This window comes from Stomoxys calcitrans, chromosome 1 (assembly GCF_963082655.1).
Source record: "Stomoxys calcitrans chromosome 1, idStoCalc2.1, whole genome shotgun sequence".
NCBI lineage: Eukaryota > Metazoa > Arthropoda > Insecta > Diptera > Muscidae > Stomoxys > Stomoxys calcitrans.
The window spans coordinates 240,725,941-240,750,553 of record NC_081552.1 but is presented as its reverse complement, the minus strand read 5'-3'; the positions used below and the strand labels follow the sequence as shown (position 1 = coordinate 240,750,553).

General features: G+C 29.7%; 1 protein-coding gene across 3 annotated transcripts in view; it reads left to right on the top strand.

Annotated features, from left to right (window-relative positions):
* LOC106094275 (3-phosphoinositide-dependent protein kinase 1) overlaps positions 1-24,613 on the top strand; it is a 105,291-nt gene that overhangs the window by 36,359 nt on the left and 44,319 nt on the right. For 2 of the 3 annotated variants that reach the window (XM_059370747.1, XM_013261478.2), the window contains exons 2-3: positions 16,059-16,509; positions 18,037-18,504. In XM_059370747.1, the coding sequence (XP_059226730.1) occupies positions 16,059-16,509; positions 18,037-18,504 (919 nt within the window). Of the gene's footprint in view, positions 1-5,081; positions 6,298-16,058; positions 16,510-18,036; positions 18,505-24,613 lie in introns of those variants that run through there. The other variant, XM_013261479.2, reaches the window with a different exon arrangement.

Sequence of the window (24,613 nt, the reverse complement as noted above, 5' to 3'; positions counted from 1 at the left end):
AGTGAGCCAGACATCAATAATAACAACACTTCATTTGTGGCGGTAGTTGTTGTTGTTTCTCTTGTTTTTGAACGGTGATCATTGCTTGCGGCAGTGACTGACTGGCTGACTCTGAAAAAACACACGTTGCACACATCAAATTGGGGTTATAGGCAGAAAAAAACAAAAACAGCAAGCAATGTTATGATGTAAGACAGGGTGATTCAGATAGGAACAAACAAAAAGGAAAGATGAAGAATTTTTCCACACACATACATACCTATGTATTTTATTTTTTAATTGCAAATATATTTTCTTTTATGAAAGAAGATGATTCTCTTGAGATATTGTATTGACATATATGGAAAAACAAACTCGTAAATCTCTAGTATATACACTATATTTTAATAATGGACAGACGACCGAAGGTCAATGTCAAGAAAATATATACTCAATTTATTCTTTTAGAATGCTATGTTTATATTGCTATATTTATATGAAAACATTAATGAAATTAATAAAGAATACTACTACTACTACTACTACTATATGGATTGCAAATAATTTTTTATCAATTTTTAGACATTTTTTAAATAATTCCTACTGTTTATTTCCTACAATTCTATAAAATTATAATTTTTTTTTTTGCATCAAAAATTCCCGAAATTTCCATTCCATTTTCTTCATCGCCACCCTGTGTTTACCAACCTAAACAACGCAATTGTTTTTTGTTCTCTATTGCAAAGTGCATTATTTTGATGATTGGTATTGGGAGAGAGTGAGAGGGGAAGTTGCGTGATGTCAAACTAATTTTTTCTGTTGTTGTTTTTTTTTTTTTCTTTTACGCGCGCCTATACATCTGTGCGTTGAGGGTTGATAAAAACAAATGAAACGCGCAAAACGAAACTAAAGAAAATTGTCCGAGAAAAATGTAAACAATTTTTTTTCATACCTGATATATGATGGCTGGCTGGGTGATTGCTGCCCGTAAGCACTGGGTGAGCACTCGTATGTGTGCCTGTTTGTGTGGGGTTTTGGGTGGTGAGTGGAGGATGTGTGTTTGAAAGGCTGTGTTGTTATTGTTTTATTATTTGTTAATGCTGGCTGGCTGTTGTTGTCTGTTGTTCTTTGCACAGAGAGACAGCAGACAACCTTATGTAGAAGTGCGTAACTGGACTGATCTCGTTTTTGTTTGGAGGGAAATGATATGTAATACAAGTAATCGTTTGGTTGGTAGATGTTTAGTAGAAGCATGCAATTGAATAATACAGACAGAGAATATAATTATATTATTTTTTTTAAATTGCTATCTATTTGTATTTATATGATTTAAATTGTATTTTAGGTTATAATATTCTTATCTGAAATCGAAAAAAACTAATTATCTTAAGCATTATTTTTTTAACAATTTTAGATTTGTTTTAATCTTATCTTTGATATTGACATTGAAAGCAAAACAACCTGTAGGGGCATAACCAAGAGATATGCGTATTTTATTATTTTTTTATAAAAACAAAAATATTTGCCTGTTTCTGAATAACGAATAACTGAAACTTGAAAGAAATCGGACAAATCGAGGTGCGTAGGTTAATGGGCACTGAATTTTGCTACATAACTAAAACCCTAAGATACCTAGTCAATGGCTTTACCTACCACGGTATCACCACAAACAAAACAATCAACTGCAATTTGTCCAAAATATGCTTCTGTTTGATCAGCACTGCTTGAAATTCTTCATTTTAAAGTATTATTAAGTCTTTTGAAATTCCTTTCAATTTTGGGTGCAATTTTAATAAACTGCTATGCCCTCTAACTCTTTCTTTTTTTTTCCTGTTTCTCTGCGCATGTATACAAGCTTAAAGTTGTTGAATGCTTTTGTCTCTATTCTGATCTGTTTGTTTTTTTTTTCTAATTTATATACATATATTTAATTAAAATGGCAATTATTTTGATTTATCCATGATCTTTGTCCTCATCATCATTGGCAATTGTATTGTTTGCTTAATTTCTCCTTTTTATTGTTATTGTTATTATTATTGTTATTACCGCTTGTTTAAAGTAGGTATGTATGTTTGGTTGCTGTTATTGTTTTTATTTTTGTGAACATTCACAAATATTTTGCAAAAAATACATATGTACATATGTGCATATACATACATATATTGTTGGTATTTATAGGTATGTAAGTCTGCTGTTGTATTATATGGCTGTTCGACTGTTGTTGTGGGGCTCCAGTATTCATAAAGTGAAAGGTGTTTTTTCTGTCTGTCTGTCTGCCAGCAGACATCCACCTTGGTTTTTCATGTTTGTTGTTATTATCATTTTTGTCGGTTCGTTTGTTTTGTCTGTGCCGAGTGTTGTTTTGCAAATGAATATTTACAATAACGGCAACAGCAACAGCAACAGCAACAACAACAATAAATACTGAATCTTACATATCAGTTGGGGATTTTTTGTTTTTGCATTCTTTTGTGACTTGCACCTCTTTGCATCTGTTAACTGCTCTCGCTCTCAAAGACAAGCCAATTGTGTCTCGTATATTTGCTCTTTTAATGTTTTACTCAAAAATAATGATAAATTACTCACGGCAATGGGGCCGATTATCATCATCGTCATAGTCTTCGTCAACATTTGTTTTTAATATCCAACTAATAACCAATAATAATGAAAATAAATAAATTTTCAGAAAACCAGAAATTTGTTTAAAAGAAGACAATAACAACAACAAAAAACACACATTTGTTTTTTTATTTGTATATGGGTACCTACTTATTTTTGTCGTTTACTGTTTGAATGACTTTTTGTTTTTATTTTGTTTTATGTGTGTGGTGCTCAAAGTAAAACGACAATGACCTCAATTCAACCATTTTATTATTGTTGTTTTTAGAATTTTTGCGCTGCTTTTGTATGTAATTTTTCGATTAGACAAAAACATTGAACACGGCACAGCACGGCACGTTGGTTGGTAAAGTAAACTAGAGAAATGTATACAAGCATTCTGTTATTGAAAGAAATAATGTTCAATAGGTCTCATAATAAAAAAAAAACAAAAAATGAGTAGGGTTTTGACAAATTCTATAATAAACTCGGTATTTTTCTGATTATTTTAAAATTGTCTCAAACATCCTTGTCAAACTTTCCTCAGATTCCAAACCATATGTTAAAAATTACTTAGGTAGGTACTTTCCCAATTTGCTCTCAGATTTCACCACATTCCTACTTTCTGCCTTATAATGACGCTTTCAAATCAAATCGCATCAATTATCTAGAAAAGAAAAGCGCAATGCCGTTACATGTTTTCATGGACATTTATCACCGTTGTACAATGAGAACATTAAAAGAAACCTCTCCACCTTCACCACCACCTTCTTCTTCTACCTTATTGTCTTGGCTCAAAACTGCTAAGCTCATTAGACTTACCAACATAACTACTCACACACATAACATAGGGTAAATTGATCTTTGGCTTCATTACGACGATCCCCAACAAAATCTCCAAAAACAACATAAAACCTTCAAACATACCGCCGCCCCTTTTTGTTTTGTTTTGTTGTGATGCTGGTCATTGATCAAAAAGTCAAATTGAAATTGTTAATGATGTTTGCTGTGCGGCATTGTTGTTGTTGTTGGCTTGGCGCTGGCTTTTGAATGTGTGTCCCCACAACACTTACATATATTTAGTCATTATGCTTTTGTTTGCTTTTCTCTTAATTTTTGTTTTATTATTTTTTTCCTCCTCATTTTGCTTGTAATTAAAAAGTTGTGGTGACCTCTTTTCCCCATCAAAGTAGCCTAACTGCTTGCGCCAGCTTGTACAAATTAATTTTACATATAAATTCGATTAAAATAAATCAAACAAAGCTGAATAACAACGACATTTTCACCTTCACTCTCTCTCTCTCACTCTCGCTCTGTTAATATTTTTCCCATTCAAGAATATATTTTTTGGGGTTTTTGTACCTTATAATGCTGCAGGCCTTTTATTATGACTGTTATTATTATGTATTTGGAATGATTGATTGATTAGCGGCATCTTTATGTTTTTGTAAACATTAAAGTAGTGATGTTGTTGTTTGTTTTGGTTGTTTTTTTTTTCATTCTCTCTCTCTGTCGTTGTCTCTCTTGTGGAATGTGTAGCTGGTTATGTTTGCCAGCATCAAACAACACCACGGCATTCTTTGCTGCTCCCCCAAGAGAAAACAAAACAAACCATATCAGCAACAACACTACCTACACCTCTGCAAGTAGACAAAACATGCAAGAAAAAAAAAAACAAATTCCTAAAAAATCCCCAAATATATGAAAGCGCCACACACAGTTATTTTTAAACAACAACTATAGGTAATGTTATTATACACACGCATACAATTGCTGTCATATTCCCCACATAAGCTCTTGTTTGTTTGGTATGCTCCCTCTGTGTATCCCCACAACATTTTATACTGTTCATCATTGAACTCGCGCGCTGATTCTCTCTCGCTGTCTACCTCAACAGCTCTGTTGGGATTGATGCGTTATTTGTGTTTTTGGATATTGGTATTTGTGTTTTTGGATATTGGGGTTTCTGCTCATTTTATGTTTTCACATATATAGTGCTGTTATTGAAAGACTGTGAGCGATAGACAGAGAGCAAGAGGGGAGAGCAAATGGTTGTCGGCCTTAAGTGGCGAGTGTTGTTTATTATTATATATGGGAGCTCAGCATTTATGTGTGTTGGAAACAATAACAAGATTGTAGATTGTACATAAATGCGTATAGTTGTAGTTTAGGAATGTTATAAACAAACAAATTGTATTAAAACTATTTATAGTTTAGACATTTACAACGAGTCTGGAAATAGTGTAGTGTTCGAACATGTCTGTGGTGCTTATGAATAGTACTTTTTCTTTTTTTTGGACTTTAATCGAAATGGCAGAGTACGACTCTATATGCCAGGTTGTACTTCCGAAGTTGGTGTCCCCACCAACTGTAAATTAAAACACGTGTATTAAAAATACAGAATTAAAACCAATGTACAGTTATAACTGTACTGTGTATAACGATGACTAAGCATCGAATCCCGAAGCGTCCGCTTCAGACGAATTCTAAATGCAAAGTGAGTACTTTTTCTATTTCACAATCATTTCAAATAGTACCCTACTATCTTTGTCAGCACTGAGCGAAAGAGATTGAGTCAGCACTGAAGTGAGAGCGATTGAGTGCGAGCGCAAACTCGTACATCAAAAATGAATTCTGCCCTCCCTGCCACAGTGAACGTATTGTTTTAAGAAACAGAGAGAAGTCAAGAGAATATCAATGCCCACTTGTGACTTGTTTTAGCCGATGCTATCTGGTTGACTAGCTGGCTGTTTCACGGTTTTATACAACCACAATACAATCATTCTTGATTAGTTTTTTGTGGCGCTTACAGTGAAACGGTATACCAAAAACAAACCACTTGAAGCTTTCGGGTCCCGTTCGTTAGGATTGATTTCTCAAAGCAAGAAGAAAAAAAAAAAATCAAATAAAGAAACCTAAAAAAACAAGAAAACAAAATATACCTAAATACATATAGAAAAAAATTAAATAAATGTTATTGTATGTCGTCTACCTAATCAAACCAGAAAAATGTAAAGAAGGCAGAAATCAATGTGTTCATTTCCAAAAAGAGGAATAAATCTAGAAAAATTTATTTAGTAAAATTATTTTTGTGGCGTTTCTCTATGTTTGTGGCAAAAAATATAAAAAATGGCAAACGATTTCATCTGCTATTTATATTAAATTCTACAAATTTCGTTGTGGATCGAATCATACGACCATCTAATAGTATGTGTGATATGTTAAATTTAATTTTATGTTAAACATGTTTTTGTGTGCACAACCACCAAAAAAAGAAAACTAAAACAAGTCATCAACGTTCCAATCTGTGTTCAATCGTGTGAAATTATTTAGAAAAAAAAATCATAGCAAAAATTATCTATACATTAATGTTTTGCTCTAAGCAAAAAATTAACAAAAAATAAATAAAACGGAATAATAATATCATCAAAATAAAAATTCTTTGGCCCCGCAATAAAGGAAAAATACCGAATTCCTTAAAATAATCAACAACAGCAACAATAACAACAACAAAAAAAAAAACACCACCACACAAGTATAATACATATAAAATTGCCGAAGTCTACGAGAGAGAGAAAACAAATCCGATTATTATTATTTAACCACCAGAAGAAACAGCAGCAGCTCAACACCACCACAACCTCTCTAGTGGTGTGGAGCGAAAAAAAATCCAACATTGCAAACCCCAAGAGCCAAAGCAAGTGCGCGCCACCATACGAGGTGAGTGAGCTAGCTTAGTTAGCTGTTCGGTCGTCTGAGAGCAGACAAAAACTCTAGTAGATATACTACGTAAATTATAAGTGTGCCAAAATGAAAACGAGAGAAGACCTCTAATAGACAACAAAATAAAAAAACAAATATGGGGGCTCCAATTACTACCTACTACGCCAAGTATATATTTTGACGCATTGCAGTTTTCTCAGTTTGGAGAATGGCAAAACACAAAATGCCTATACACACAACATGTAGCAAATAATAAGAAAAACGATTTAATTAAATTTTATAAAAACCATAACTCAGAAAAAGGAAATTTAACAAAAACTAAATTAATGCTGAACAGCTTTAATTTATTTAACATAAGAAGTTGTAAAGAATTGTTATAGTCCCCTTAAAAAAAACCAAAATATTATGGTACTCTCTGGGTGAAACATGGTTCAACTCTCACTCTCTTTCTCTCTCTCTCTCTCTCTGTTGTTTAACTCATTTTATTAGTGTTGTGCATTATTCGTGTCTATTATTAATATGTTGTCTATGTTTGGCATTTGCTGCTGTTCCTCTCTACAACACCACTGTGGGGTATTTTTGTTGTTGTTTTGTTGTTATGCATCAAAACATCAACTAGGCCTCCACCTTCCAACACTCACTCTCACTCTTGTGTGACTATGAGAACAATTTTATTTTTTTTATCCATTGAGCGGGGGTTATGCGGGCAGTTTGGTGAAAGGAACACACAATGGAATTTTACCTTGAGCCCCATAGGCAAATAAGAGTGTGTGTGTGTGTGTATGAAACGACAATGCGCGCGTGCATTGAATAAATGTGTGTGTGTGTGTGAGCGTGTATGGCGGATTTTGTTACAACTAGCCAGCAAGCAATCCTATGAAAAAATTCATTCATAAAATTTATAAACATTTAGGGGCAAAAATTAAAAAAAAAATCAAAATTTTCCCTTAAGCGAACTTTGCGTTGCCATAAGTAAGCGACATTTTCGGTTTGATTTGTATTAAAGGGTGACATTGAAATCATTGGACATATTTTGTTTTCTTTCATTGCGAGAAAATTATTGCTTGGATAATTCTTTGTACCATGTAATGGATTTTTTTCTACAAAACAATGCTTAAATTTTATAAAGTGTACTTTATCAGCAAAAACTTGCGGCAGATTGGCCAAACGAATGCATAGTTATTTGTCAACATGTCTTGGCTAACGGTAATTTCGCTGAGGTGCTGCATACTGGACCTTAAAATGAAATAGTTGATTATTGGCTTAGCAAAGGTGAAAGGAACATACATACAAGCTGCTTACGTATGTGCAAAAATTACCGTTAGGAATTTTTTCTGGTTCTGCGCTTGTTTTGTGCTTACCTGTTTGTTTACGATTTACCATAAAAAGAAGAAGAAAAACAACAACAAATATTTGGGGGAACATATTTGTTGTTGTTTTTTGTCTAAGCTACATTGTTTTGTTTATCTGCATAGGGGGAAATGGTATTTTTTTTTCACCACCTCTTGATGAAAAAAAACTGAAAGTTGTTAACATTCTCTGCCAACATTTTGCAGTCGATTTTGCTGATGTTTCAGCAAACAGTTTGCTATTTGTATCAACAAATGATTAAAAAGAACTAAATATATATTTTTTTTGGAAACCCAACCTCAGTTGAGTTTCCAACGTGCAAATTTGTTATAGAAATCTCCATTTCTGCATTGAATTGCATACTTTTTTACAATTTATTTAGTAGTTGAACGTTCAAAATTATGATATCGAATGGCAACGGGACTATAGTTCAGTTGCCATCCATAATCCACCCCTTGCATTTTTAATGCAAACTATCAAATTTTACAACAAATTTTGAATTTTTTATGTCATACTGTTAGACAATTATTCTATTTTGAAAATTCTTGCATATAATATTTTTCACTTTTCTTTGATTTAGTGACCTTTGGAAAGACAATATTATAAAAAATATAATTTTTTTTTTTATAAAATATATTAAAATTCAGTTTTTATGCTTTTTTATGTTTATTATGCATTTTTTTTTAAATCATTCTATTGTTTTTAGGAAATGCATAATCTATTTTTATTTTCCCCTTCATTCAACATTTGCTATAAAAATTATAGCAAGTTAGAAATAGCCTATTACCTTTTGAAATCAGCGACGTTTGAGCTTAAATGCCAATTTCTCAATAAAAAAAAAGATCTTGTTTTTTATGAAGAACATTTTTGTTTTTTGATATTTCTTAAATGTTTTTATTTTTGTTGGATTTTTATTGTTTATATTTTCCTGTTGACGTGGAAACTGTCTAGACATGTTTATTATTGTTGTTGGCAAAACTCAAAAATAGCCCAACAGCCTGAACAACAACAATAATAATAATAACAACACATACGATATTCAACAATATTCAAAATGTCATCGTGAAATGTTTGAAATGTTTATAAAAACCCAAAATATAATAAATTATACATCTATTATGGCAATAAGAATATTTTGTTGTTGTTGTTACTGTCTGCAGTAGTGGTTGGTGTCTGTTGCCGCCCGCCTATGCTGTAGTTGTAGCAGTGTTTTGTGTTAAATGTTTAAATGAATTCGTTGATTTAAATTTATTTTTTTTTTGCTACATAAACAAGCGACTCACTCAAGTCAATGAAGACGACATCATCATCGTCTTAAGCAGTGATATGCTTTTGAGGCAAAAAAAGAGTCCAAAACTATAACAATATTGTGGGTCTGGCTATTTGTTTAAATAAATAATTTTGTTTGATAGCTAAGTAGGGGTAGGCGCAAAGCGGGGTAAGCAGGCGACTACACACAAATTTGTGTTAATTTATTTAGAAATAACTGTATGATACTTTGTTGCACTTAGCTCACTCCACATAGTATGCATGTATGTCTGTATGTCAAAGCCATTATAGTTTTCTAAATTTTTTGTATATGTAGGTAATATACACTAGGGTGGGTCGAAAAACACTTATCAAAAATTCGATTTAAATTTTAGACTTTTGGTTTCCTTGGGTAATTCTTGTAGAATTTATCGTAATTTAATGATTTATATGACATTAAACAATTGACCCTCCCTAATAGGCAGAGATTTTTTTTTAATTTTATAAATAACTTGATTTGTTTTGAAACTAAAAAGCAAATTATCCCTTGTTGTATAGCAATTTGGCTGGTCATCACCAAACGCCGCCAAAAGATAAAGATTTTTTTTTGTCTTCTACGCTACGTTTCGCAGCAAATTAGTAAACAAAATCATAAAATTCAAACACAAGCTAGCTGCGTGATAAAAAAAAAGAAATGGAAAAAGAAAGCAACGTTTGCTTATTTATTAAAGGCCATTTAAGATGAATAAATCATAAATAAGTGTATGTTATTGAAGCAATCTGATGAAATATTTTAAAAATTTGCAAAATTGTTTTTGAAAGGCAACTCAAGAGCAAAGGAGTACAGAAAAAAATCAACATAAAGGAAAATTTTGGCTTAAACATTTAAATTATAAAAAAATTTGTGTGCATTGCCTTGCTCTTCTGGGGCATTATAGCCAAAGGTAAAAGGTCATTATTCCAATCGATTGAAAGGTTATCTTGTTTTTGTTTTTGCCTTAACTTCGTTTGAAGAAAAAAAAAAACAAGAAACTATTGATACTAGAGGAGCATTCATTAACATTTTATGTAATAATTATCACTTTGCTGCTATTTGTTAGTATAGCCATACGAGTATGTTAAGCCCACATTTGCATGCTCTATTAAACTCAAAACTAGTATAATTATGCATTTATTAAAAACCAAAAAAGAAAAAAATAAATACTCACTACATTGCGTATGTATGTGAAACAGATGTTGATTTGCTCAACTAGTTTGTTATTAACAACAATCGTTTAAGGCTTAATGATGTGGGCCTCTAGTTGATATTGCTTCATAACAGGTATGTTATAATGAATCATCATAATGACATTTTAGGAAAACTAAACTTTTTGTCAAAAACATAGTCATCTATGTTTTCATGACTTAAATTGCCATTTATGTATTTAATAACTTCATAAATATTCAATAAAGTTCAAGTTTTTTTGGGGATTTCCTGATTATGGGAACTTGCTATAATTTTATAGCAAGTCATGATTAAAAGGATTTTTGGCAAAATTTGGTGTGGAAAGTCTTAAAGGTTATTGAGAATATCAATTGGCCTTAAAATGTAGAAAATTTCGATACAAATAAAGAAATTATAAACAATTTTATAATTTTGGAAAAATACAAATTTAACTTTTTATATGTTGGAAAAAATTACTTTTCTATTATTCTAAAGCCTAAATTTTCGTTTTTGTGTTTAACTAGTTCGTAAAGATGCAATTGGTATCAAAATTTTTGGGAAATTACCAAAATTTGGAACTTGCTATAATTTTATAGCAAGTCTTATTTTAATGATTTTTGGCAAAAATGTAATGGAAAACGTATAAGAGGATATTTAGGGAATATAATTAGAAATAAAAAATTTATAAAAGCTATAATAATAACATAATTAGTGAAATTAATCTTGATTTTAAGTAAATTGTATTATTTTTTTAATAAGCAATCATTGAAATTTTTTTTGGATATTGCCATAATTTTATAGCTAGTCTAAGTTTAAAGATTTTAGCAAAAATTTAATTGAAAACGTTGAAGGGAATATTTATGAAATTTTATATGGCATACAAATTTAATAATAGCCCTAGTAATAAGAAATTAGTTAAGTTTTCTTAATTTTAGTTAACTTATTTCCTTTTTTTATCAAATTCAAAGTTTTCTAAGATTTTATGGTTTGAATTGTGTGTTTTGTGTTTGTCAAGCCAAAAAAATTTGCACTTAACATTGAAAATTGTAGGATTTTTAAACTTTTGGAACTTGCTATAATTTTATAGCAAGTCTTGATTTAAGGTTTTTTGCAAATTTTATTATGAAAAACTTTTAAGGGCGTATATAAAACATGTTTGCATATGAAAATTGGAACAAAGCTTTGATAATAAAAGAATTATTTCAAGTTTATTCAATTATTTAAATTTAAATAAAAAGTCTTTTTTTTTGTTTTTCTTTTGTTCTAATACACTGTTCTTTTTGATATTAGAACAGTGGGATCGAGGTTTCTGGAAATTTGCTTATTTTGGGTTTTTCCATAATTTTATAGCAATTTTTTAAAGTATGTTGGCAAATATTTTTTAAAAGAAACTTTTAGGATCGTTAACACGTTACTTTCTGATATATAGAAATTTATGCAAATTATTGCAAAATTTTCTAACTTGCTCAAATTTTTATAGCAACTTTTTCTTATAAGGAATTGGCCGTTTTATGTTAACAACATATTTTTTTTCAGGTTCTCATTTCACATATCCAATTGGCATTGAAATTTTTAAGAATATCCTAAAATCTGAACTTGCTATCATTTTTATGGCAACTCTTATTTCAAACAATTTTCTGCCAAAACTTAAGAACCATTCTTAGATGTTTAAAAATATTAAGTTTGCTTTGAAATTTTTCAAGATTTTGCAGTTTTTCAACTTGCTATAATTTTTATAGCAACTCTCATTATAAGAATTGTTAGAATTTTTATAACTTTCATTTAATATAGCTCAAAAATATTCGATTGGCATCAAAATTTTCAATAGTATCCCAATTTCGAACTTGCTATAACTTTTTATAGCAACTCATATTTTTAGAAACTTTTGACATTTAACAGCTTCAATGTGGTTTTCAATGTTTGAAAGCACAAGAATATTTGATTGGCATTGACATGGCAGGTTTAAACAAGTTTTGGACTTGCTATAATTTTTATAGCAAGTCTTATTTTATGAAATATTTGCAATTTTATAGATTAAATCTATTTTTAGAAGCATCATGAGTTTAAAACTACCAACTACTACTACTTCAAACTTGCTATCGTTTTTATAGCAACTATGATTTTAAAGAAATTTTGCCTTAATTTAAAAATTAAGGATTTGCATTGCTATTTTTCATTATTTCTCCATTGCTACTTTTATTATAAAAATTTTACTTAAAATATCATAATGAAATTGTCTTACTTTAATATAACTATAAAAATATGTTATTTTACTGAAATTTTCAAAAAAAAAAAAAAAAATAGCGTTAGCGTTAATTGTAACATGCAGGCGTCACTCAGGCACCTGCAATAATAATGAGAGCGCCATTTAAGAGCCAGAAAAAAAGAACAGTTGTGAAGTGCCATAAAAAAATGGCATAGCAAACGCGAGAATGTACAACAACGGCAACAAAAACACCAACAGACCCACTTTAGTGCAGCCAAAATCAGACAAGGTGCAAGTGGCGACGATGAGCCTCTGTGCCAGATTTTAGTCTTGTTGTTCTTATGGCTGCTATTTGCTAGCTGGCTGACTAGTTGGCTGTTGATACTTTTTCAATGGTTTTAGCCAAGCCAAAAAATAAAGAATGTGGAAAAACGCCATAGAGGCAAAAACAATCACCAGACCACACCAATAGGCAACCATTACCTATCTTACCTTTACACTTTCCTGCTATTATCAAAAATACCAAAAAAAAAACAAAATTCTTTGGGCTGGTCCCACCCCACCACTACACCAAATTTTCAGCTTGCAACTGTTGTTCTTTGTTGTTGTTGTTGTTTTTTTTTGCCAAGTTAAAAGAAAATTAGCCGAGCATAATTTTTCTTTTCAAAAGGCGCCAGTTCCATGGACCTCATCAAAACTCACGTCGTCGCCATCATCAAGTAAACGGGGGGGGAGGTATGTTAGGTAGGTGGTTCTGGTAATGGTTGCTGCAACCAGCGCAGACATGAAATGCTTGAATGAAAAATACAACGGCATTTGCAACAAAAAGATAGCTTGAGTCTTTTTTTTTTTCGCTGAGTTATTGTAACAGTTATTGTTGTTTTTGTATGAAATGATATTGTCAGGATACTGTTTTTTTGCTTGGGCCTAGGAACTGTGACGATTTGTGGGCGGCAAAACTGGTGGTAGCTCGCAATGTTTTATAGACATGCAAACCTGGAAGAAACATGCTATGCCATAATAAATCCAAAAAAGTCAGGGGCCAAGGCTAAAAAATCTTGGATTTAGAGGAGCAGAGGGTAATGTAAAGACTTTGGCATAGAAAACTTCAAATTTTAGGCAACAAACAAAATGCTGTAAAAATCTAAATCGGAAACTTAATGTAGGTCAAAAAATCCAAAAAATATCGAATAAAAAAATTTATGAAAAAAAAGGGAAATAAAAAATAAAAAGGTAATATAAAACAAAAATATTTAAAATATTTTGAAAAATACCAAAAAAGATAAAAAACTATACAAACTAAAAAAAAATTACAAATTACAAAAAAATACAAATTGAAAAAAATTAAAAATTACAAAAAAATACAAATTAAAAAAGTTGCAAATCTCTTTCAATTTAAATGGTATGCAAAAATAATTAAAACCATTTTTAAAATATAACAAAATGTATTACATTTTAATTTTAAATTCATTTATAAAATTAAATTTTTTTTATTCCTTAATTAAACACAAAAAATCTTCTCTGACTTAATTTTGTTTAATCTTAGATTTTTTTTATATATTTTTTTTATTTTTATAATTAATTCTCTTTTGGAAGTCTTCACTTATCTTTGAACCCAATCTCTTTCACTTTGTCTTCTTTATACTTCATCGATTATGACTTAATGATTCTTTATTTCTGATTCTTGGAAATTGAATTTCGTCAAGATTTATGGGGGAGTTTTGTGTTGATTTCTGCTATCTATTTATTATTGTTTAAAGATTTTTTTAAATAGTTTTTTAAATGTGTCTATTGAGTGAGTGGTGTTGGCTCACACTCGGTATGAGTAAGAGCACAGCCATACATAGAAGAGCATCGCAGACAACGCGTTACGGTAGCATGAGATCATAATTTATTTATTTTCAAACTATGACACCAATATACAATATATGTGTAGTTAAAAGCCAACGATAGCTACGAGATACGAGAAATTCCCCGAAAAAAGACATGGCCCCAATATTAACGAAAACAATCAAGCAAAAAAAAAAAATCTCCATATTTGGAAATTTAACAAGTATTTTGTCGCTAAAAGATCAAATAAGCGTGCGAGCAAAGATTTCGTTGTCATCAAACTGAGAAAAAAAAACAAATACCCAACAAAAACCCCTTTTTGAATTAATTAGGCAACACTAGGTATGTCGGTTAATTTGCAAATTAAGGCACCCCCCTACCTCACACACACACACACACACCTTACTGTGCAAACCTTTTTATTTCAAGAGAGCTCCCATAGCCCCGTTTTCGGTTACCTCTAATATTGATTAGTAGCTATTGGGCCAAATCTCTAGACACCACAGCACAGCACATCACTTCACAGCACCTGCTGCTGCTGCTGTCCTCCTAAGTGATTCGACATTTTCTCATACATTTTTGTAAGTTTATTAACTTCATTTTTGTTTAACAGCTTAAACTTCATTTTTTTTTGTAGGTTTTACCTTTAAGAGATTGCTCAAAACACAGCTAAAAGACACAACAAAGCATTCTCCCCATATGAACTGTCCTAATTTATGGTAGTTTGTTGTGTTTTATTGGTCTCGTATACACTGGGAAAAAAGTTGGTGGTTTGTAAACGAAAAATAAAATAGAGGACACATAAATTTCACACTTGAGTGAATTGTTCTCCAAGAAAGTTTCGTTTGGTACTCAACTTATATTTAGGGCATAAGATGTTTGAGGGAAATATTGGGTTGCCCAAAAAGTAATTGCGGATTTTTCATATAGTCGGCGTTGACAAATTTTTTCACAGCTTGTGACTCTGTAATTGTATTCTTTCTTCTGTCAGTTATCAGCTGTGACTTTTAGCTTGCCTTAGAGAAAAAAAAGTGTAAAAAAGTATATTTGATTAAAGTTCATTCTAAGTTTTATAAAAAATGCATTTACTTTTTTTAAAAAAAAATCCGCAATTACTTTTTGGGCAACCCAATATATAGCAAATATTTGCCACAAACATACTTTGTTTACAAACTATTCTCTTCGGTTAGAATAGTTATTTAGTGGTTAGCAAACTCTCAAGGCAACGCTTTTTCTGTGGGTATAACATCAAGAGAGAGTTTTTTTGTTTTTTCAGTGTATATGTGTGAAGGTCTTCTACGCGTCTGTCGAATTGTCTGTGCCAGTCTTCTTGGTCTACGTCACTAATGACCTCCAACCATTAATGAAATTATTGATGAGAGTTAACTCACCTTTTTGTTTGCCTTGTTTTAATATTTCGGCTAACAAAAACCACCATACATTCACATTCATTCACCCAGCAAACCTCAAAAGACAACTTTTATTTGATAGATAGAGAGAGAGAGAAAGGAGGGGAGGCGGTAGGGGAAAGAGAAAAATGATGTGAATTGTTTTTTAAACTATTTGCTTAGACAACAGCGTCATGTTGGTGTATTTCACAACATCTATATTTTTGGTTTTATTAGCTACGAGTTTATCTCTCTTCTGGTTTGGTTCGTTCGTTTCGTTGATTTCGTATAGGTCCACAGTTCAATCCTATGAAATTCTGCATAACGCAAAAAACCTGTACACAAATGTTGAAAAAAAAACCAACAACAGTCATAAAAATTTTTATATTTTCATATCGAAAAAATTTTCATTGTTGTTACTGTTGTTATTTTTTTAATTGCCTACAGCGAAAAGTAAACATCTAATTTTTTATTTCAATACCAAGAGAGCCAAGAAAACAGCTAATCACACATTATTCTCTTCTAATTTTAGATTAACGGTCAACAACAACAACAGCAACTCCCTCCTCTACCCACAACCTCGGCAACATTAACCGTAACAGCAACATTGCCTTGTGCCCCAACAACACCAACAGCAGCAACGGCGCCGGCGCAACAGCAATATCTGAATCATTGCTGTAATAGCACCATGCCCGCTATGCCCACTGAGAAGGCAGCCACAGCAGTATCATTAACAGAAAATAATTTTAGTGAATTGAATTTTAAAGAATTAGCCAATACCGCTGCCGTAGTAGCTGCCACCGCTGCCATGGCCACTACCGCCACAGTTCCCGTTAATGCTGGGCCCATGTCAACGGCGACATCGTGTCGTCAACAAAATGCTGCCCATCATCACCATCAACAACAACAGCAACGACATCTATGTGGTTGTGGCAATGCCTCAGCTCCTGAGGTTACCATGCGTACGAAATTTATGACCAATGGTAAGTAGGGGGATTAATTCAAACAAATTCAAAAAAAAAAAAATAAAGAAATATTCATGCAAAGATTAAAGGCTTAAATGATGAAAAATTAAAAACAAAAACATATAAAATGATAGATAAAGACTACACGTGTTAAAAAAGAGAAATGATATAAACAAAATGAAAGAAAACAAAAAAAAATATTAGGTATTCAAGATCTTATACCAATATACACCTAACCTTACTAAAAATTATTATAAAAATAAAAACTAACGAAGCTTTTGTTTTTTTTTTCTCAAAAACTGAAGTTTTTGAACTTGCTATAAAATTTTATAGCAAACTCAAAATTTTAGAAAAATTACAATATACGCCTAACCTTATTAAAAATTATTATAAAACTAAAAACTAGTAAAACTTTTTTTTTCCAAAAAACTGAAGTTTTTGGACTTGCTATAAAATTTTATAGCAACTTAAAAATTTTGTAAAATTCTAATATTCATTTTAATACTTAAAATATTTAAAATACATACATACAAAGTACATACTTGTCTTTTCTCAAAAAACTCACGTTTTTAGACTTGCTATAAAATTTTATAGCAACTTGAAAATTTTGAAAAAATCTAATAGTCATTTAATACTTAAAAAATTTTAAATAAGAAACTGCATACTAGATTTTTCTCAAAAAAAACTGAAGTTTTTGGACTTGCTATAAATATTTTATAGCATCTAAAAATTTTGACAAATTGCCATATGTATTCATCTATTCCTATTACAAATCCTTCAAAAATATATATAAACTCGGAATACTTGCCCTTTTCCAAAGAAATAGAGTTTTTGGACTTGCTATAAAATTTTATAGCAACTCAAATTTCATAAAAAAGTGCAATATTTTTTCTAAAATTATTCAAAAAACAATTTCGAAAAACATATAATTAAAAAATAGTAGCGTTTGGACCAGAAAATTGAGTTCTTATACTTGCTATAAAATTTTATAGCAACTCTGAAGGTTTAAAAAATGGTTTAAAACTTAATAGATAAAAAATCTATACAATGTGGAAAGTCTAATGCAATAGCTATTGTTGTCCAAGCATAACTCTCGACTTGCTATAATTTTTTTTTTAAATACAAAGAATACAAACACAATATAGAGTGATATACATTTAAATAAATGGAAGAAGGCAAGAACTATATTTTATTTCATTAGAATTCAAAATTTTAAATTGCTAAAATTGTATATCAACTTTCAATTTCATAAATTTTATGTAAAATAATAATTTTGAAATGAAATATTTAATTTTTTATTTGCGATAATTTGGTTTTCTTACTCTTATATTTGTTTTATAGCATGTCACAAATTATTGTATAAGAAAAAAATCATAAATTGAAATAGTCTTTAATTATATATTATTACTTGGTTAGAAGAATTATGCTCTCTCTCGCTTTTGCTCTCTTTCTTTTTCTCACTTTTCTTTGGTAAAAAAGAATGTTTTTTTTTTTACTATTTTTACCTCTAGTAATTCTTTCTGTGTATTTCTTGTCTGCTTTCAGGACATTCATCACCCCTTACAGCGGCCTTGGCCACACAAAACTCTTCACCCTCGTCATCACCTCAACGTTTATCAATTGCATCAAATGCCAGCAGTGTCAGCAGCAATACCACATGTTGTCGTCTGCGTTATCAACAACAGCAACAACAAACAAGCAATGGTATTGGTAGTGTTGCTGGTGTTGGTATTGAAGCGACAGCAGCAGCAGCAGCAGCAACAACAACAACATTGGCCTCATCACAAACTTCCACATCATCCGGTGGCTCATTTGCCATGTCATCCGCGTCCTCCACAACAAACAATTCGACAAACAATTTGTATCCCGCTAAAGCATCACCACCTGCCGCCACCGCCGTTACACCACCAAAGAAATCGGCAAAAGATTTTTATTTTGGTAAATACATTGGTGAAGGCAGTTTCAGTAATGTCTATTTGGCGAGTGATGTGAATACAAAACGTGAATATGCAAGTAAGTGTAAAAAGAATTTTTTATTTTTAAATAGATTAATGCTATAACACACACACACACATAACTGTGTGTATGTATTTTTTGTGCTATTGTACAGTGAGTGAATTGTGGCGACCAAAGTAAACAAAATGACTAATAGCCTTAGATTTTATGTGTGACCTCTAATGATGGTCAAATTAGAAGACTATTTCTACTAGCAGCCACTATGGATGAGATAGGCAGGGGTTTCTTTCGAATCGAATCGATTAAACATCCGCCTTTGTCACAATACTGAACAGCAAATATTCAACGGTTTTTAGTCCGTTCCTCCGTCCCTGCTATCTAACTTTACCATGTGTTCTCTTTTTAAGTAATTTTTTTTTTTATATATATAAAATTACTTTTTGGTTTTGTTGTGGTTGTTGTTAATTGAGGATTGTTTTGGTTTTGTTTTTGTTTATTTTTATTTTAATGCTGTTTTTTTTTACGACATTCATTATCTTTTGACAAACTCTTGGCATATACAGTTAGCTGAGTGATAGGCTTTTGGTTTCTTCTCTTCGCTGAGAGTGTGTGAATTAAAACAAACAACTCTGAGAGAGTGACTTAAACAACTTGACTAACTGGCCGTTATAATGGGATTTTTTATATAATATTTTTATATCTTCTCTTTGCTGAGAGTGTGAATTAAACATTTCTGAGAGAGTGACTTAAACAACTTGACTAACTGGCCGTTATGGTGGGATTTTTTTATATATTTATTTTTTTCAGGGTTTTTATTCGAATGTGCAATGAGTAGAGGACGAAAAAAAAAATACAGCCGTTTTTTTTTCTTTGGAATATTTGTATATTGTACACATAAATCTACATATCATATTGAATTTCTTTGAATTATAAAATTGCTGGGATTTTCCTTTCTGCATAAATTGACACTACTTTTATTTAAACGCCCTGCCCTGGCTTGACGTAAATTTCTGCGAAAAATTCTGATGAAGGCAAAATGTGGCAATGGTGTGGACACTTGATATTTAAATATGGTAAATCTAGGCATTTCATTTTCTGAGGTTAAAGGAATTTTGTAAAATTTTTTTGCAACTTAAATCATATGCACATTATATATAATTCAACAGTCTGTTTGTTTGTATGTGCCCATTGCTATTACAAAGTAGAGGGAGGTCTAATTTTGAAGGGTCGATGTTGATTTTAAATAACTTTAACGCATTGTCCAATTGTCTATCTTTTTATGGAACAAATTGAGAAATGTTATCATTTAACATTGAAGACAAAACAATCTCTATTAAAAAATCTTTCTTTGTTTTTTTTTTTTTTCATTTTAATATTTCCTTCCTGAAACTCTTAATCTAAAATACCAATGCTTTCAAATTCAATACTCCCCCCCCCCCCCCCCCCCCCCTTTATTTCACTCTAATGTTTTTTCTTTTTTGTTTTGCCAAAGGTATTTTGTTTTGTTTTGTTTTTTTGGTATGAGAGATTTCTCTAAAAAAATGTCTTTCTCATACATTTCTTTCTTTCCAAAAAAGAAGAAACCAAAAAAAAAAAAAAATTAAAAAGAAATACCAAAGAAACCACCAAATAGAGATTTCTTTTAATTTAATGACCATTATTCCCACCGAAAATCTAGAGTGAACTCGTACTCTCCAGCACTGTTTTTGAAAACCGTAACAATGATATACGAGGAGAGTGTGGTGTTGAGCAGAAGAGTGCAGTGTACACAAGTCGTTGTCCAAACAAATGAAATATACCGTTGCTTTTAAGCGACAACAATGACTTGACAAAAGATGAGTTTTGTTCATTTAGCTAGCCAAAAACAAAATAATAGAAGAGTTGAAGTTACATTTTGGTTTTTTTTTCTTTTTTTTGGGAAAGAAAGGAAGGAAAAAAATAACGTTTAAAGAATTGAAATTGAATTCATAAGTGTATATAGAGTACATACATACATACATTATAAAGAAGAAAAAAAAATGTAAGAAAAAAACATTTTATCGCTTACACGTGTCGCTTAGTTTTTTTGCGGCTCTTATTATTGTTGTTGTTTGTTTCTCCTCATATGGCTTAACAAAAACAAAACACTAACAACAGAAACGTATGTATGTATGACCGCTTGGAGGAAATATGGTGAAAAAAAAAATAATAAAACCCAAGCTAAGCAGCAATTTTTATTAAGCCATAAGCAATTGTTTAACATTTTTGTTTTGTAATTGTTTTTGTTGTTGCGGAGTAAATAGCGTACACATAAATAAAGTTTGTCTGTCTGTCTGCCTTTCCCTCTTTAGTAGTTTTGTTTTGATTTTTTATTTTCTTAAAGATTCAAAATAAATAAGTTCGTTAACTTTTACAGTAAAAAAAAAAATTGCAAGAGTTTTGCGTACTCAAAAATTTGTGCAAATTTGCACAAATTGTTACTGGAAGTTGTACGCGTACTTAATTTGTCAGCAGAAGAGAGCGGAAGATTGCGTGAGAGCGAGAGTTTGGTAAATCAGTGCTTTAAATTTTCTTTATAGTTTAATTAAACAGCTGGTTTTCATTAAGCAGCTGTTTAATTCAAATAAATAGCAAGAGAGTAAAGGCTGTACTTAAATTAGGTTGAAAAGAGGGTGCAGATATTAAAAACTATGAAAACTCTTGAAACTATAAAGTAACCTCTAACAAGAAATTTTTAAGCTCTGATTTACCAAACTTTCGCTCTCACGCACTCTCCCGCTCTCTTCTGCTGACAAAGTCATGAGAGAAATCATTGTACAAAATGTTAGTCTAGTCAGATGAAAACTGCGCCCTCTATAGGCGTAATGTATCTTAAAGGATTCATTGCAGTGTCGGATTGCTGTTTTTTGTTTAGTTTTGGAAAAATTTTACTTTTGCGATAGTATCCTTCGGAAAAATATCATTCGATTTGCAGTCAAAAAATTAAATATCGATAGTACCAACGATATGTTGCCAGCTCTAATAAACACGGCTCCCTCTTTCCTCAATCTGATTATTGAGAGTTGGTTGAAAAAAAAAAATCTATTGGTGAACACTGTTATATACCAAACTCTCAGTACATTATTCTCGCTCTCACTCTCACAGTAGATGATCGAGAGATTAAGTTCCCAAATAACTTTCAACTTTTTCAACCTTCTTGAATAGGTGAACACACTTAATAACATATTTTTGTACCATAATATTTATAACCTAGACATTTAAACTGGCTGTCTAAACCCAACATCCTATACTCTTTGTGGCTAGCCTTTAAACTGATACAATTGAGTTATGCATTTTCTAAATACCACATATACAACCAAACAACAACTAGTTGAAATGTCTCCATAATGTTCTACCTTTACTGTTAATATAGCCAACAATTCATCCGGTTTGTAGAATAGTTGTTTATTTATTATTACATTTAGTATAAGAAAAAAACCAGCCATGCCACCAGCTCTAGTGTGAAAACCATCACATCATAATCATTATACGCCTCCCTCCCTCCCCTTCATACCTCTAAAAATCAACTAAAGCCTAAACCCTTTACAAATATGGTGTGGAATTTTTGGGAATTTCATTAAGAAATGTGTACCTGTGATACCAAATTTGTAAAGAAAACATAAACAATTTGGTTAACACTTTTTTTCACTAAACTAAATCCACCTCCCACTCTTGCTCCACCACACCAAATATGTGAAATGCACTACTTATGATGTATGTACATATACATACATACATGCATATGAATGGAAAAGTGTTATCTGGGGAAGTAAAGCACCACCTCCAACTGCTTCACCTCACTTTGCCTTCTATTCAAGCATAGCCTAACCAGCAGCAGCTAGCTAGCTGTAGCAGCTATCGCATCACGCACAACACCTGACTAGAAAAATATTTCATTTTATCGTTTTAAAATGTTTTTTTTACTGTTGTTGTTGGTTTACCTGGTGGCGGTGATTATCTTTTGATTTTGTACGTGATTTCTATGCCACCACACCACCAGTCAGTCAACCTGACTTAGCCTTCCGTAAGATTTGTTTTTTTCTACATTTTTGGTTTTTCTTTCTTATGAAATAAAGACAAAAACTCTGACGATAATAATTTGAGTTGGGGGGGTTCTTCGATGGGAAGAAGGGTGGTGGTCCGAGAGGCGATATAATCAAATCGACTATAATATAATACACTTAAAATGTGACACATTGACGTCAAATTCATTAAGACCCAAATTCCTTTTGGAAATTCCCAATCACATACAATCGAAAACAAACAATTCAAATCAAATCAACATTGGAGCATAGAAATGCAAAATCATATGAGGCAAAAAATAAAACAATTTGCTAATTTACATATAATAAAATGTGGGGTTTTTATGAATAAAACAATAGCAAAAAAACAAAAAACAATAAACATTTTTTATAACAGAAATAATTGTTATTGATTTTTAGTTTTAATTGCTGCAAAACTCCCCGGTATAAAAGCTTACAAAGCCAAAAAGTGCAAAAGCAATTTAATAAAATAAAAAAAAAAATTATTTTATGGGAAATGGAAGCAGTAAAAATTTAAAATAAATAAAATATAATTTTTTTATATATTTTATTTTTTTTTTATATATTTTATTTTTTATTTATTTTATTTTTTTTATTTATTTTGTTTTTTTAGATTTATATTTATTTATTTTTTATATTTTTATTTACTTGTTTTATTTTTTATTTATTTTATTTTATTTTATTTTTTTATTTATTTTATTTTTTTATATATGTTATTTTATTTATTTTTCATTAAAATATTTTATTTATGTAATTTTTTAATTATTTCTCCATTTATTTTATTTTTTATCTATTTATTTGATTACTTATTTTCATATAATTGTTTATTTTATATTTTTATACTAATATTTTTTTTATTATATATTTTTATTTGTTTTTTTTTATTATTTATGTAATAGAATAAATAAAAATTAAAAAAATAAAATGCATAAAAATTGAAAAAAAAAGAATAAAATTAATAAAACAATAGAATTAAATAAAAATATAAAAAAATAAAAATATAAAAAAATCAAATAAAAATAAAAAAAATCATATAAAAATAAAAAAAAATAAATAAAAAAAAAATAATAAAAATTATTTTTTTAAGACGTAAGATAACAAATATATTTTTTTTATTATTATTTTATTTTTTATGTATATTTTATTTTTTTTTTTTAATTTTAAATTTTTTATTTTTTTTTTTTAATTTTTTATTTTTTTTTTTAATTTTTTTTTTATTTTATTTATTACATTTTTATTTTATTTTGTTATTTTTTGTACTTTTTATTTTTATTATGTATTATGTATAGAATAAATAAAAAATATAATAAAAATAATAAATAAAATAAACCAATAAATAAATAAAATAAACCAAAAACATCAAATTCATATAAAATGAATAAATAATAGAATAAAATACATAAAAAAATAATTAAATACAAATATAAAAAAAATCAAATAAAAAAATAAAATTAAAAATTAATTTATAATTTTATGTATTTTATTTTTTAAAAAAATTGTTTTTTCATATATTTTTATTGATTCTATATTTTATTTACTTTATTTTTTATGTTTTATTATTTATTAATTTATTTTTATTTTGAATAAAATTTAATTGTTTTATAATTATTTTTATATAATAGGTATATTTTTTATTTTTATTATTTTTGTTTTTCATTTTTATTAAGTTTTTTCATTTCATTTTGTTTTTGTTCAATTTTCAGTCTTTTTTATTTAAAATTAATTAAATTTTTTATTTATTAAATTTCATTAAAAAATTTAATTTTTTTACGTATTAGTTTTATAAACTTTTTTTTTGTTAATTAATTTAATTTTTTATAATTCTATTTTATATTTTATTAATTTTTTGTTTTTTTTTTTTATTAATTTATTTTAAATTTTTATGTAAATGTTTATTTTAATTTAAATTTATTTTTTTAATTATATTTACAATTTATTTATGTTATTTCTATTTTTTATTTATTAAATATTTTTTTTTTTTGTTTTTTCATTTCATTTTGTTTTTGTTCAATATTAAGAAAACTAGCACCTCAGACACAACATCCATAACAATAAGTCTCTCGTCTTAATTAGCGTATGTTAAAGTAGTTTGCTAAAAATAGAAC